The sequence below is a fragment of the Triticum dicoccoides genome, chromosome 4A (assembly GCF_002162155.2).
Source record: "Triticum dicoccoides isolate Atlit2015 ecotype Zavitan chromosome 4A, WEW_v2.0, whole genome shotgun sequence".
NCBI lineage: Eukaryota > Viridiplantae > Streptophyta > Magnoliopsida > Poales > Poaceae > Triticum > Triticum dicoccoides.
Window position 1 is genome coordinate 5,407,559 of NC_041386.1, and position 16,704 is coordinate 5,424,262.

The 16,704-nt window shown below is 47.8% G+C and overlaps 2 protein-coding genes across 2 annotated transcripts; both read right to left on the reverse strand.

Annotated features, from left to right (window-relative positions):
* Window positions 1-1,276: 1,276 nt before the first annotated feature.
* LOC119284531 (3-ketoacyl-CoA synthase 10-like) lies at window positions 1,277-5,290 on the reverse strand. The gene is made up of 2 exons (XM_037563657.1): window positions 4,799-5,290; window positions 1,277-2,824 (listed from the first exon to the last, which is right to left on the reverse strand). Exons 1-2 carry the CDS (start codon window positions 5,201-5,203, stop codon window positions 1,607-1,609), a joined length of 1,623 nt encoding a protein of 540 aa, XP_037419554.1. The 5' UTR covers window positions 5,204-5,290; the 3' UTR covers window positions 1,277-1,606.
* Window positions 5,291-10,646: 5,356 nt separating this feature from the next.
* Window positions 10,647-12,946, reverse strand: LOC119284532 (protein WHAT'S THIS FACTOR 1 homolog, chloroplastic-like). The gene has a single exon (XM_037563658.1). It carries the CDS (start codon window positions 12,757-12,759, stop codon window positions 11,272-11,274), a length of 1,488 nt encoding a protein of 495 aa, XP_037419555.1. The 5' UTR covers window positions 12,760-12,946; the 3' UTR covers window positions 10,647-11,271.
* Between the last annotated feature and the right edge of the window lie 3,758 nt (window positions 12,947-16,704).

The window sequence follows — 16,704 nt, forward strand, 5'->3', positions numbered from 1 at the left end:
TGTTCCTGAGGACATGGGAGAAGTCTTGCTATTAGTAGTCATGTGAATTTGGTATTCATTCGATATTTTGATGAGATGTATGTTGTCTCTCCTCTAGTGGTGTTATGTGAACGTTGACTACATGAAACTTCACCATTATTTGGGCCTAGAGGAAGGCATTGGGAAGTAATAAGTGGATGATGGGTTGCTAGAGTGACAGAAGCTTAAACCCTAGTTTATGCGTTGCTTCGTAAGGGGCTGATTTGGATCCATATGTTTCATGCTATGGTTAGGTTTACCTTAATACTTTTGTTGTAGTTGCGGATGCTTGCAATAGAGGTTAATCATAAGTGGGATGCTTGTCCAAGTAAGGACAGTACCCAAGCACCGGTCCACCCACATACCAAATTATCAAAGTACCGAACGCGAATCATACGAACGTGATGAAAACTAGCTTGACGATATTCCCATGTGTCCTCGGGAGCGCTTTTCTCTTTATTTACTTTTGTTACTTGTTGCTCGTTACAAATTATCCTATCACAAAACTATCTGTTACCACTTATTTCAGTACTTGCAGAGAATACCTTGCTGAAAACTGCTTATCATTTCCTTCTGCTCCTCGTTGGGTTCGACACTCTTACTTATCGAAAAGACTATGATAGATCCCCTATACTTGTGGGTCATCAATGCGGCGCGCGACAATGAAGAGGGGGAGGAAGAATCGTCTTTGGATGAGGATGATGGATCGGAGCAGGAGGAGGATGAAGACGAGGACGATGCATGATTGTTGATGGGTCATTCGTTTGTGGGAACTTTTATGTCATGAACTTGGTTGGATGATGTTGTGGGCATGAATGTGAACTTTTATGTCATGAACTTGTTTAGGTGATTTTAAACTATGCCATGTCTTGTTTTGATGTTTGAAATATCATCATGTCTCCAAAATGCAACATATGACAAGCGTCGGCTGCTCGCGCGCGCTGCAGTTTAGCGTGTCTGTTGGGGCGGCTCGGGCGTGCATTTTGCAGCGGCCGCTGGAGCAAGCGCTCCTTGCCGCGCAAAAACTCGCGATCAGCGCGCTGCAAACGTTTTTTTTTAACGCGCCGCGTGTTGCACGGCTGTTGGAGATGCTCTTAGCCTCCTTCTCTTTTAGTAATTTATAAGTATCTACTCCCTCTTTTCTATAATGTAAGAACGCTATAGAACATAAGGGAAGATGATTTACATATGAGTATCCCATCCATAAGAGACACCCAACTTATATAAAAAGGTCCAAAGTAATGAAATTGCACATAGATAACAGTAGTCCAAAGTCCAAAGTAATGAAATTGCACGTAGATAATCAAGTTCACATAAGTTTCACAAGAGCGCGCACATACACTTGCGCATTATGGTACGTAGTCTATGATTAAACCCCTTAACAATAGATAACCGCTACAACACCAGCACAAATTAAGCAAAGCTCAAACCTTAAACCAGCGGCACTGCATGCATGCAGTTACATGCAAATCGATAGCACCATCTCCATTAGCCTGCACTTACCCAACGCGGGCGCGACGACGACGGACGTGTTCCTTTACCTCGCTTAATTATTAGCACGTGCGCCTGCTTCGCCATCTCGATCGGGTCAGGCGTCCATGCGCGCCGGGTACTGGTCGACGCAGTCCAGCCACGGGCTCCTGGACGGGCGGCGCACGCGGCGGACGGCGCGCCACACGGCGCTGTTGCACTTGAACCCGGAGCCGAAGGCGAGCTGCCACACGCGGTCGCCGCGGCGGACGCGGCCCTTGGCCTCCAGGTAGGCCAGCTCGTACCAGATGCTGCTGCTGGAGGTGTTGCCGAAGCGGTGCAGCGCGGCGCGGGAGGCCTCCAGGTCGGCGTCGCGGAGGCCCAGGTTGCGCTGCAGGTGCTCCAGCACGTCGCGGCTGGCCGCGTGCATGCAGAAGTGCTCGAACGCGCGCTTGAAGTCCGGGATGTAGGGCGCGGCGGCCGAGGTGTCCCCGTTGGCGGCCGGCGGCGGCGGGGTGGACGTCTTGGACGGGTAGAGGTGGCGGAACAGCACGCCGGCGAAGAAGAGGAGCTGCTCCGAGAAGGGCAGCACCAGCGGGCCGAGGGTGGTGATGTTGGTCTTGAGCGCGTGGCCGCCGACCTCCACCAGGTCGCGGCTGATGGACAGGCCCTTGATCCGCTGCTCGTCCTCCTCCTGGTACACGGAGCGGAAGGCGCGGTCGTCGGCGCCCTTGTGCGTGCGCACCACGTGCTCCAGCTGGTACTTGGCGCGGCGGAAGTCCCTGCGGCGGTTCGACAGCAGCACGGCGGCGGCGCCCGCGCGGAAGAAGGCGTTGGGGATGAGCATGGACCGGCGCTTCCCGGCGTACCACGTGAATGACACGGCCTCGGTGCTCACCACGACGGCGAGCCCAGCGCCGCTGGCCTGGAGCATGTCACGCGCCAGGTCGATGGAGATGACGCCCGCGCTGCAGCCCATGCCCCCCAGATTGTAGCTGAGGATGTTGCCGCGCATCTTGTAGTGGTTGACGATCATGGCGGAGAGGGAGGGGGTGGGGTTGAAGAGGCTGCAGTTGACGACGAGCACGCCGACGTCCTTGGGGCGGACGCGGCACTTGTCGAAGAGCTCGTCGAGCGCGGCGAACATGGCGGCGGAGGCCTCGGCGCGGCCCTCCTTCATGGTGGCGCAGTTGGCGTCGGGCTGGAAGACGCAGCGCGGCATGTAGGACTCGTCCCCGATGCCGGACTTGGCCAGCAGCCGCGCCTGGAACGCCAGGCTCTCCTCGTCGAACTTGCCCGACTTGCGCGCCAGCTCGATGAACTCCGCCTTGGACACCTGCATTTCCTCGCCGACGATCCATCCAGCGGCCGGAGCCGAGATCACAACGTGAACAAGACGCACAACATAATTTCTATCTAAAAAAAATCTTTCATTTTCATTTTCAGAAGAAGATTGGTTTGGTGGGCGGGTCATTGATTTTTTATTTTTTATTTTTTATTTTTGCATCGAGGGTGGGTCATTGATTGTGCGTGTGCGCGGGAGCTGCCAACCGCATTGGACGACCGGCCGATGTACCCCAGCCGAAACCTCCCTCTACCGGCTCGACGGCGATCCATCCGTCGTCATAACTTCCGGGCCGCCCCCGCTCACTAATTCATTCACAAGGGCCGGGCCGGGCCCAGATATGCCGTCTACGGTCCAACACCGAACCGACCTTTCAGCCTGACTCGATCGCCCATACTACTCAACAGTAGTATTACTGCTCCCATTATACAAAGTTAGTTAATGCAACCATAAAAAAAGTTAGTTAATGCAACATTGATAGCTATAGTCTGATTGGTGGCAGCTGGGCAGCACTGGGAGCGTATTAATGGAGGGGCAGGGGCAGGTACGGGTACACGTAATTTCGCTTGCCTGGATCCACATCTACGTATACCAAATATATATAACCGTATAAAAGAAATGTGGAAGAGTAGTTGCCTAACAGAAAAGTTGAAAGAGATGTATTCAATCAGTTTTGGGAGAATGCAAAGCTCGCCGGAAAATATTTGTGTTTTTAGAGTTTTTAAATGGACTACCACATACGGATGTATATAGACATATTTTAACGTGCAGATTCACGCATTTAGCTTCGTATGTAGTCATTTGTTAGAATCTCTAGAAAGACAAATATTTAGGAACGGAGGGAGTACTTGTGTACTTTGTTGGTTTGTTACTTTACAAAACATGACAGTAACTTTTCTGTCATTTTCTTTACCCCGTAACATTTTACTCCGTTTGATTATCACAGCTGCATAGCCCTTTGCATTCTTCCAAGTAATTAATTGAGCATGGGCCAGCATCTTTTTAGCTGAAGACAAAGTATTTTCTAGTAGTACAATATAAGAGTGAAACTAGCTAGTAGTACTCTGGTGAGACCCCGTTCAGAAGATATCTAGATTAGTACGCGAAGATTGGCCATGCTTGGATCCAAGAGACTATTTTTAGTCTGACTAAAACTAGTCTCTTTTAGACGCTAAAGTTCCAATCACCCCTGACTAAAAAGAGGCTAGAACTAGTCTTGAGACTAAAAAATTTTAGTCAGGGGAACCCTACTAAAATGTGGATTAGTCCTCTCTCTCCTCATTTAACTCCTCTCCTTTAACACATGCGAGTTCGGGATTGGAGGGTTTGGAGGATAATAAATGCTCATTAACTCATTTTAGTCTATTTAGTATTTGTATCCAAGCATGGGTGAGGCTAGCAAGTTTTAGTCCCACTACTTTTAGTCATGGGACTAAAACGTATCCAAGCACCCTCTAAAGTATTTCGGGACATGTTTTTCGCATTCATGTTATCTAGTGAGGAGGCCCCGTTGGGAAGATAGGTAGATTAGCACGCGAGGGAATTCCATAGGATTCCATCTAGTATACGTCTCACGCAAAACTCGTGTGTGCCAAACGTGACTTGTGCGATTACACATGTCGACCTCGAGAGATCGATCTTCCGCCCAAGAAACTGCTAATACATCCATATCTCTGCTCCCAAACATTTCTCTCATCTAACTTTTTCCAAACTTTTTTACACCTAATGCTAGACTCATCAACATTTCGTGTCTGGAATTAATTAGCAAAAAGAAATCCTACCCAAAAAAAAAAAACCTTCACTTGTGATCCATATACCTACACGATCGATCCGGATCGATATTTAGCATGTACGGTATAACATATGCTCGCATGCAAATGGATGCAGTGCTCTGTAATTAACTAAGCAGTAAAAAACTAAGAGTACGAGTAAGGATGAGGAGATTAGGATTAGGAGTAGGTTTACCTTGAGTTCGTCGGCGGGCTTGTAGGTGGCGAAGTCGATGAGGTAGATGGGCCTGGGGCGGGACATGATGTAGACGGAGATGGTGAAGGCGAGGACGGCGAGGAAGGCGAGCACGGTGGCGAGGTCGTAGGTGGCCTCGTCCCACACCTTGCGCCACAGCTCGTCGCGGCTGAGGCTGCCCACCTCGGCGCCGCACACCAGCACGATCACCGGGATGGTGGCCAGGTACACGCCGTGGCTCAGCAGGTAGTGGTAGCCGAGCCGCACGTACTTGAGGTTCACCGACTGCAAGAAGTCGGGCAGCCGGCGGCGCACGCGCACCGAGAAGGTCGGCGACCCGGCGTCCGGGCCCGACGGCTCCACGCCGCGGTTCACGATCTCCGTCGACAGCTCCTCCCGCGCCATGGCCGGGGTCGGGCGGGCTCGACTGGTGGCGGCGAGCCGACCGATGGATGGGCGGTGGTGGTGGTGAGGGTGGGAGGGAGTGGGAGTGCTGGGTGTTTAGATATAGCTAGGGATGGTGGCGTTGCGTTGCGTTGCTGCTGGGGCTGGGGTTGGGTTGGGGAGGAGATGGTGGGTGGGCGGGTTGTTGGGTGGCACTTAATGCCATTAGGGAGCAGAGCACAAGCCAGGCCAGAGAGGGGAGAGGAGCTAGCTTGGTTGCTTGGGGGCATGGTGCTGGGTGTTCAGACTTCAGACTCGTTCATGCATGCATGCATGCATGCATGGTCAAGTGGCCATGGACACACACACACACACACACATGCATGACCTCTCTCGTGCTGTGAGGCTGACATGTTGCCCCGGAGCGCACAGCGCTGCTGGGGATCAGCTAGCTTTTGCGGCAACATGTGCGGCTCCGGGGAGGAAAATGTGCAAGGTGATTGCTTTCTTGTGCGCGGCACGCCTCAGCTGCATGCGTTTCGCATTTGGAGTCCGCCTGTGCTGTGACACCAGAAAAGGTTTTGTTTTCGGCCGTTGAAAGAACAAAATATATATGCTCTAGTTCCTGCTATTTTTACTGTTTTATTACATGGAACGGATAGTTTTCATTTTAGTGTTTGTATGGGGTGATAGCAATATTTTTAAGGTTTTGATGAGGAGTACTGGGATGAAGATGAAGTGGATTGGATCTGGCATTTGCGCAGCGCGGCAGGCTAGCTGTAGCCGGACCTTTATTGATTGCGTGAATCGTGATGGCAGAATGAAGAGGCCGGCTCATCAGATCAGATTCATTTCATTTCATGGACGGCCTCTTTATTAGGTGTAGCGGTGTAGCCGTGTAGTAGCAGCCTGCATGCATGCAGCACCACTGTCAGCAAACCAGGCCTAGTCTTCTGGCGCCAACCCATGCATCTTCACTAGTCCCCCGTACGTCCACGAAAATGCATTGCCATCCCAAGCTCAATCGATTATTCACAAATTTGAAATGGCCAAGCCCTGTGTACAAATTTTCAAACCAGAAGCAACAGTTTTGACGAAACTCTGAACCTGGGCAGCAACAGCTAACTACTCTTTCGCCACCAAAATGCTCTCCATTTAATCGTTTGATTGGTCATGCTAGTAGTATACCCAGTGCATGCATATATGTGTGTGCGCCGTTGGGAGCTAGACTTTGAAACCTAACTAGAAAACTCGATCCTCTCCCTTTCTCATAAACCATGACCATGATCTGCGCCCGCATTTCTCCATCACGCACTGAAAGAAAAGAAATCCTGTCAAGGTCTCAGTTCGACCACCAGTCCACGGCCTGCCATCCAATCAATCAAGAGGCGCCAAATCAAAGGGATTAGCACGAGCGGTTTTGGGCATTTTTCGACGCGGACACTCCTCCTACTGCTGCGATTTGCAAATGCCGTTTTCCGGCGAGAAGTGTCCCGCGCTCCCCCAGGCTGCAGCTGCTTCCAGATCACGTACGTACTACTCCCTCTGTTCCTAAATATTTGTCTTTCTAGACATTCAAATGGACTACAACATACGGATGTATGTAGACATATATTAGAATGTAGATTCAACCATTTTACTTTGTATGTAGTCATTTGTTAAAACCTCTAGAAAGACAAGTATTTAGGAACGGAGGGAGTAGTATGTAAAACTAGTCCATGGAAGACGAACCTCCTCTCTCTGCTCCAACTTCCAACAAGAAACCATGGAGAAAATGATGCACTGACCGATCTTTCAAGTGGCAAATGTCCATAAGCCCATACGAGCGAGCAAAGGCGAGAATATCCGGATTCGCCGACGATATGCCGCGCTGGTCTCATGCGATCCGATGAACTGGCCCTTGTGATGGCGCCATCCCAATACGCGTCTGGTATGGCCGGTTGGACGGATGGATGGATGGGGAGATCTGCCTTGTGCAGTGCGGTAACAACATTCATGGTTGCACCCATCCAGGAAATAAATTCGTGCCGGCCGTGCACGTACTACGCCCATGTGCTCGCGTTAAGCCGACCCTCTGCTCGCCATGTGAGCATGTTTTCTCGCAGGAACACGGAGCCAGAGCCAGAGCCAGTGGTGGTGGCGGTGGATGAATGAAGAATCCTTCCATGCACTATACTTCCGGCCGGTGATATTTTTCCCTGACAAAAATATCAAAGGCAATGCACTCTGTCAGGGACAAGGGAGTTATCAATGGCACCAACAATTCAAAAAAAATGTAAATCATCCGCAAGAATTAGTTGGATCTGTATGTACATGCTACAGCTGTTCTCTTTTTTCCATCTTGAGGCTAGCATGAGAAATGGCAGTGCTTGTGTTGCTTAATTTTGACACACATATAGGTAGGTAAGTGGATTCTTTTCAGCTGCATCCAGCACGAAACAGTACCCCTATTTTTAGTGGCAAAAACAGTACTACCTTCACTAACTTATTAACGAGCATGCTTGGGCAGGAGATGCCCAATACAGTAGCAGCATGGCATGTTGGCATCTACAACGAATTTGCTGGCCAGTGTGTGTGTGAGAGAGATGGCATATCATCATCATCATCATAGATGAAAGACAAAACGGAACATGCCAGGCAATACCATAACTCAACATATTCACAGGCCACAGTTTAGCAAAATTGCTGAGACTGTTAACAATATGCGTGTCATCATGTACTCTTTCTACGAGGAGAAGGAGAAAAAAAAAAGGATCCATACGAGGAGAAGGAGTATGGTGTAGAACCCACGACTTATTCGATAACAGAACAAAGCGAGCTGAGGGGACCAAATAACTCCTGAAATACGGCTAATAGTTTTACAGGCTGTTGTTGCTGACCAACAAGACACTGTGTACTTGATACACCGCATCAACTCTGGCAAAGCTGTAGCACCAACAAAAGGGCAACCTGGTGCATGTAGCTCCCGCTTGCGCAGGGTCCAGGGAAGGGTCCGACCACTTTGGGTCTATAGTACGCAGCCTTTCCCTAAGCATAGAAATAATCGGGCTTACAAAGGTTTCTCAAGGAGTTTAAGTCTACAGTCAGAGTTTCATCATGAGCATCTGAGCTCAGGCTCAGGAATGGCTACAAGTATTGGATCAAGATGAAGTTCTTGAGATCATTTGTAACACACACACACACACAGAGATTTTTGCTATGCCATCTGTTTCTGTTATAGCCCCTTATTAGTCAATGATCACTACTCATTCAAAATTTCCTTCTTGCAAAACGAGTTAGCATTTTTTTTACAGATCAAAAGTGTGTGAAGACTCTGTTTAGAAATTGTCAGTGAGACGTAGTTATGTACATGTGGTTATTATCAAGGGTGCCAATGGATATGCACTCCTACATGCTACAGCTGTTCTTTTTCCACCCCGAAGCCAAAATGAGAAAGAAACCACCCGCAAGAAAGAAAAACATGAGAAAGAAACATACAGTATTCCCTCTTTCTACACTACTACTTCAGATGCTGTGAGAAATAGTACTTGTGTTGCTTAATCTTGACACATATAGGTAGGTAAGTAGATTCCTTTCAGCTACATGCATGCCACATATAGGATAACCAGCATGCTTGGGCCAGAGATGGCCAATACAGTAGCATGGCATGTCTGGCATCGAGAAGGATTTGCTGGCCGGTGTGAGAGATGGCATATCATAACTCGCAAAAGATGACCACGGTTTAGCCAAATTGCTGAAACTGTACACAGGCAGTGCAAAACTAATTTTGATAGGTGATGTATTTCCCCTTCTATTTACGACTTTTTCGCTGTAACAGGGTGGGCAGTGGAGTACAATGTACAGTGCAAGACCAACTAACAGAAGAACAGAAACAAATCAAGGGGACCAAACAACTCGTGAAATACACCTAATATTACACGCTGTTGCTAACCAACAAGGCAGTGTGCACTTTACAAAACATATAAACTCTGGCAAAACCACAGCCACAACAACATGGATTACATATTATGAGGCTTAGAAAGATTACCCATGGAGTTTCAGTCTACAGTCAGGATTCGCCCAAGAGCATTTGAGCTCAAGCTCAACACTGACTAGAACTATTGGTTCAAGATGAAGATCTAGACATCAACTGTTAAGTTGTTTCAACACCCAAAATCAGGAGAAGATGCATGTACACGAGAATGTGGTCTCAACTTTTAGTGTCCCCCTATATAGATTTTTTCTGTGCCATTTGCTATAGCCTTGTTGCTCAATACAATTGTAGTGTAAGCAAATCACAATGTCATTGGAGATTTCATTTTGCAAACTGAATTAACATGTTCTTACTGCTGATGTGTGAACACATTGTTTAAGAATTGTTACTTGACACAGAAATATATAGTACATACCAGAATTTTGAATCCATCCCTGGATTGCTGAAGTCAGAAAAGGACAGGGCTCGCTTCACAGTAGATTGCTTGGATAATGTCATACACAACGTTCTGAGGAATATTCACCACAATGGTCTTTTTTGAAGAAAAAAGCAGAACAAGTAGATCAGCATAAGAAACAATCAATGCAAGTCTGAAATATGCAGTCTGTGTTCAAGCTTGGGACAGCATGTCAAACACCAAGTCTAGAAGTAATGAGCGAGGGGAATATAATATGTACACCTAAGCATCAAGATAGAAACCAACCATAGCTCTAATTCTGAAATAATTATCAGAATCACTTAAGGGCTTGATGTCCAGGACTAAAACAGGAAATTGTTCTTTATATTGGGTTACTAACCGGATTTCACTAACTCACTCTGTATAATCACTTAAACCCATAACCTATCTACATCTCAGCATCCTCCGAAAGAGTACCCTCATCCAAGACATCATCTGGCTCATCACTTTTGAGATTCAATATAGCATCATCATCATCATCATCACCAGTCCACCACAATCCACAAGCACCAAACAAATAGTCTGCTGAACCAGCCGATCCATAACATTTTGTACTATTCTTCCTATGTCCTTTCTAATCAGTAAGTTAATGGCCTTCTCCTTCCACCGCAATAGCAACACCTTTTTCTAATAAAATCTGTCCCATAATATGCCTCGTCAAGAACATGCTTAGGGGCTTGCCTTGTCTGAGACACATAAGAGATACCAATGTACCATTACCAACAATTAGAAATGCAATTAATAAATGCCCCTTCTGTAAATTTAAGGAGGTATAAGGGCACAACGAGTTGCCCTTTTTGGCAGAGGGGAAAGTAAGAAAAGTATTATGCTCAGCTGTAGCAGAAAAGAACTGTATGTGAATATTTTGCAAGCGTGGATAAAGTAGAAATGTAGAAAAATAAGAAATACAAGTGCAATTTTAGACTTAGCATTAGTGTCTGCCAACCAGTAAAAGTGAAAAACTACACTAATCAGCACGGAATTATCACTCGATGCAGGCAGTTTTACAGCAATACGACATGGCTAACCTTACGTCTGTTATGATAAGTCTGGTTGAGATCAAATTATCATAGATGCGAATGTGCATTAAAACACATGGTTCCTACTCAGGTTCCACCGCTAGTAGATGAACGATCACAAACGGTGCAGAACAAACATTCCAGCCCAAATACGTCAATACTGATACATGAGCTGAAAAAACATGACTGGTCAACTAAAGGACTAAGAGCAGGCACTCCTACAAGCACCGTCATTCTAAAGAGTAAGCCCCAGATATCCAGAGAGTGAACATGCATGGTAGGCAGGACTGGAATAGAGGGATCTATCGGTGGAAAGCAAGGCCACTCCCTTGCAGAGTCTTTGTTTTCATATCAATGCCAATCATCCATGCTTGCCAATATTCAAAGTCAACCTTCGACACCAGGTAGTAAACAACAGCATCACCATGGTTGCTCAAGACAGGGGGTAGATGTTATGAGATCCTGCAGCGTTGTCTTTCCAGGATGTCCAGCCATGTTTGGATCATTGACCACAATATCATCAACATCAGCAAACAAATCCCTAAACAAGCTCGCATATGAAACCTTCCTGCTCGCTTGTGAGCTTAATGTTCAGGAAACGGAAAAACAGAAGTGTTCACTATGTTAGGCTAGTAGGCTGCTAACTGGATTTCACTGACTCTGCATAATCACTTACATCTCCTAAAACCATCTCAACATGTTTCTCACTAGAAAAACCCATCCCAGCATCATCCATCTGACCATCATCGATGTCACCATCATCCATCTCACCATCATCTGTAAGAGTGCCATCATCCAAGAAATCATCTGAATCTTCACTTTCAACATGCAATATAGTATCAGCATCATCGTCATCACTGCTACCACCGCCACATGTTGATGAGCTCGCACCGAACAAACAGTGCTCAGAATCAGACGACTCATGAACTTTTCCAATATTCTTGTTTTTTCCTCTGTAACCAGTAAGTCGAAGGACCTTCTCTCTCCACCTTACCAACGGAGCCTTTTTTATCAACTCTGTCCCATCATATGCCTCTGTCAAGAACACGCTCAGCCGCTTCCCCCTCTCAGACACATAAAAGATACCATAATGCTTCAGTAGCAACCTCATCAGCTTCTGTGGCATAACAAACTCACGGCGGAAATGCGTCAGGTGGTCAGTTACCAGCCTCTTCTCCAATGTGAAGCTCAGTATCTCGTGCATCACCGCGACTGCCCTCTTGTCAAACTCATGAGATCCAGGGGTCAAACCTTTTGCCTCTGCATAAGGGGACAGGTAGGTTGTCTTCTGAAACTGCTCGGTATTGCCGGTTTTCACATAGTGATGAGCTTTTCCTCTAAATTTGTAGTAACTTTTAAAATCTGGTGGGAACTTCATCTGGAATGGAAGTGAGAGCTCTCCTGGTGTGGTAGCATTGGAATTGGCATCGGCGTTACCAGCCAATGCTGCCATATTCTTCTCATGCTCAGTGACCGCCCAGTTTGGGTTCCAGGAAACAAGCTCCAAGTAGTCGCCATCCTCCAGTGTGACCAACCTGAAGAGCTCAGGGAACAAGTGCACCCACCGTGCCCGGAAATCATGAGGAAGCCCCATGTCACGCCGGAAATGCGCGATCTTGTCAACGGGCAGGCGCCGTTGCACCGACATCATGAGCAGCCTGGTCACGTACTCCGCAGCCGTGGGGGAGTGCTCCTGCAGCAGGCGCGCCTCCTCCTCGACGAGCGCCTCGGCCTGCGGCGAGAGGCCGGCCCACATGACGCCGCGGCTGTCGCGGCAGACCTCGAAGAGCTGCGGCGAGCTGTGCACGAAGTGGGCGACCTTGTGCGGCTTGGCGAGCCCGAGCTGCGGGCGCAGGATCTCGAGGCGCTTGAGAGGGGTGACGTGCTCCTCCTCCATCTTGAGCGCGTCCACCACGGCGAGCACCTTGGAGACCACCTTGCAGCGCTCGATGACCACCTCGAGGTCGTTCACGCGCTTCTTCTTGCTCCGCTCGTTCACGCTCCGGCCGCGCGTCATGGAGCGCGCGGGAGATAGCTGGGAGGGGCAGCGCGGTTGGCCCTGCGCCTGGACCTGGCCAAGGCGGCCGAGCAGATCGGCCAGGCATTTGCGCGAACACGTGGCGCGCATGGCGTGCGGTGCCGACGGAAAAGAATCGGAGAGGGGTAAAACGATGGTATGAGTTCACCCGGAGGAGGATTGGGTCGAGGTCCCAAGCTAATGCGCTGCTGATCGGCGGCGAGAGGGGGAGGTGGCGGAGGAGGCTGGAGGGCCGGAGAGGAACGGAGAACGCCGCACGGCGCCGAGAGCTCCAGGGCGAGAGAGTGACGGGGTAGGGCAAGGATAAAGGCCCAGAACGGACTGCACCGGCCCATATGAACTCAGCTGGACAGCCCAATAAAAAACTTTTTAGCCGGCCCAGTGCCAAAACATCCCATCGCTTAGCCGCCGCGTGCCGGTGACTCGACTGTACCAGGACCCCGCCGTGTGCTCTCCCCGTCGCATAGCCGCCGCGTGCCGGAAAGTGATGTTCTGAGCACAACATAACATGTTAGTATGTGATTAGTTTCTTCTCCTGGACACAACATAACTAACAAGTCTGTACAGGTACCAGAAAATGGAGATCGCAGACGTGCCGCCACCTGATTGCCTACTTACCATACATTTAGCCCTCCTTGTAAATGATGATGTGTCACACACATCTTCACCCAGGATATGGTTCTCAACTCACCATCGGGGCCAAACTCAACAAAATCTTCTGATTGAAACATTTACGCTAGATGGACGTCTAATCCAAATCACATGCGTCATTCGACAGCAGCAAGGTGAAAACAAATAAGAATAACAACAATGCTGTGCAGCCCATAAACAACCCGTCGCTCACCGTCGCCATTGCTCGCGATCGCCCCGGGAGGACGACTGCCGCTGCCTTGGCTACAAGTCATGGTTGTATCACGCCGCTGTTGCTGGAGGCGCTAACCAAGCACCACATCGCTGACCCCGCACCATCGCAAGAGGAGGACGGCCGCGGCTGCCATGGATGCACCACTCCGTCGAGCAGGCGCCGGCGAAGCTAGCCTGGAAATTGAGAGCACATTGTTAACTGATTTACAAGCAAACATCAGTTGAGTTTCAGATTGTAAACTGATTTACACAAAACAACAAGAGAGTTTCAGACTATAGACTACTTTGAGAGCAGATCATTGACATTATCATTTTTTGAGCATATCAATGATGTTGTGAATTAAGAGCAGGTCATTGACATTGTCAATTTGTGAGCATATCACTTAATGTTGTAAAATTGATAACAGAATTGAGTATGGCAAAAGGGGTTGAGATCACTCAGTGTGGTTGTTGTGAATGAATGCTATAATTGAATGAGCTGAATTTTAGAGACTTTGCTCACTAAACTGGACATGACTGTGAAATGCAAGTGGGAGAAGGGAACTGAATTGAGCAGCAACATAAGTGCACATTACAGAATGGTAAAATGAACACTACAAAATTTAACATCTCTCACAAGAGCAGAGCAGCTCATCCTTCGGCAGCCTGGTGATCGGTTCCTTCATTCATACTTCGGCTGCCTCGCGCCGTTTTTCCTGCGTCGCCTACGCGTTGGACTGGGCAGCATCACCCTTCTAGGCCGACAACGCTGTGTGTCCATGGGCTTTGCTTGCTGCCGTCGGATGGCGCATGAACAATTATATGAATTTGACATCCCTCTGCCATAGTCTCGGCTAAGGCAGAGAATCTGTGAACTCGTTCCCATCATCGGTACAAATACAATTACATTCTCAGTTTGATTGTCCATGAATTCCCTTATTGCTTTCTCTAAAGCGGTCGTCCTATTTGGACATGGTGTACTGCCCGGTGCCGCTGAGCCGGTCCATACTCAGCCCAAGTATGTCTTCACAGAAGTCAAGTATTTATACCATTCGACAGTGACATCACTAGATTGCAATAATTCAATGCCAGAATAGCAATACAGAAATATCCACCAAATTACTGCCCACAACTGAAACCCAGATATGAAGCTTTACTGAAGTGGTGTTTTCAGACAGTTCACAAGTGTAAGAAAAAGAATTACTTGTCTCAACACAAGTCACCCGTAGAGCTCCCAAATCTATATGCAGACTGCTAGTAGACTAACTATGAACACCACATACTTCCATGTCAATGACGTATACCAGGCAAGTGGAAATCAATAGGGGATTTCAGTTATGCACTAACCTCTTACTCTTAGTCCATCCCCGGGCTTGCAGGTCCATCTTGCCGGTCAACTGCTCGGACACCTGGGTTGAGTTCTCCCTTCTTCATCCCAGATCTAAGCGTCTACACTTAAGACTGGCACGGGCGCTTGTTCCAGCTCCCCCACCAAAGCAGCCACCGTGTAAGGTCGCAGATCCATGGGCGCTTCATTGTCCTCCACCTCTTAAAGCACATGGAATCTGGTGCGGATGAGAGTACACAACAGATAGCATTCATCAGAAATCCTACTCCAAAATAGTTAAGCCAAACCAAAGATTACATCGCTTACCTGCCGATAGGCTGCATTAAGAAATCCATCAATGGCGTCGTCTCCTACCCCCAACTTCACCTCTACACTACTAGAAAAAGGGCTATAGATAGGATTGATACTAATAGCGCACCATGGAAGCAGTGCGTCACTACTATATACTAATGGCGCACCGGTTGGTGATGCGCCATTAATGTCAGAAACAGGATGCGCCACTAGTATTAAATTATTATTTTTCCATTTTTTCATACATACTAATGACGCATCAGGTCGAAGTGTGTCATTACTAGTTCTAAGTAGTAATGGCACACCAAGCAGACAGTGCGTCATTACTGTAAAAAAAAATTCTTTTTTTTGCAAAACTACTAATGGCACATCGTTTAAACTAGTAATGGCGCACTATTACCCGGTGCGCCATTAGTATATATATTTAAATTTTTTTCTTTTTTACAAAACTATTAATGGCGCATCACCTGCAGGTGCGTCATTAGTAAACAGGGTTACTAATGACGCATTTGCTGGTGATGCGCCATTAGTAGTTTTGTAAAAAAGAAAAAAAATTAAATATATAGTAAACAGGGTTACTAATGACGCATTTGCTGGTGATGCGCCATTAGTAACCTGGGACTCCAACAAGATATTTTGGATAGCCCCACACCTACCCACTCACTTTCCCCATTTCATTCCCTCCACCTCCTTCTCCAAGCTTTCGACCGTCTCCTCCTCCTCACCTCATTTCCACCATAGATTCATCAAAATTAAGTGGTGAAATTACCTTTTTTTGATAGGTAAGTAAGGGAAAAGCTATTTTCATGATGTAGATCTACTTTTTTTCTCCCTAGCTCGCTCCAACAACGTGCACATGCACTTTTTGTGGCCTAGCTAGATCTATGTATGTTTGTGGTGTTGCATGTGTTTGTGGTGTTGCATATATGTTTGTGTTTGAAGGTACCGGTATTTGAAATGCGATAGTTGCCAATATTTTGCCGGAATGTTTTGATTCATTTCTGTTTCGGCGAGAATTTTGGCACTATGCATTCTTTTTTGTCCTATTTTTAGGAAAGGTCATGCCAAATTTTTTCTTGGTTCTAAAATATCGTTTTGCTCTACCCCGCAGGCAACCATGGTCCGCACGATGACCGAAGGCATCGTGAATAGATTTTTGAGCTCCGCGACGGCCGAGATGCTTCAAAAGAACGAGACGGAGATAAGATGTCTGTGTCGAAGATGCAAGCTGAAGAGCCTTATTGCGGATCCGAATTCCGGGCAGGTGCGGGACCACCTACTCTTGCATGGTTTCATGGATGGCTATCGGTGGCAAGGTGATGAAGATGACTATGAAGTCGTCCATGGGGGCCGGGCAAGAAATAAGGAAGGGCAACAAGACAAGTACCACCGCGGCGAGGGCGGGCGAGAAGACGAAGAATCTCCAGGACATGATCACGACGGTGATACTGTACACAGTCATCATGTAGAAGATGTCGTACATGATGAGGAAGATCAAGACGAAGGGCATGATCATGAAGATGAAGATGCCGGAGCAGACGACGATGGAGGCT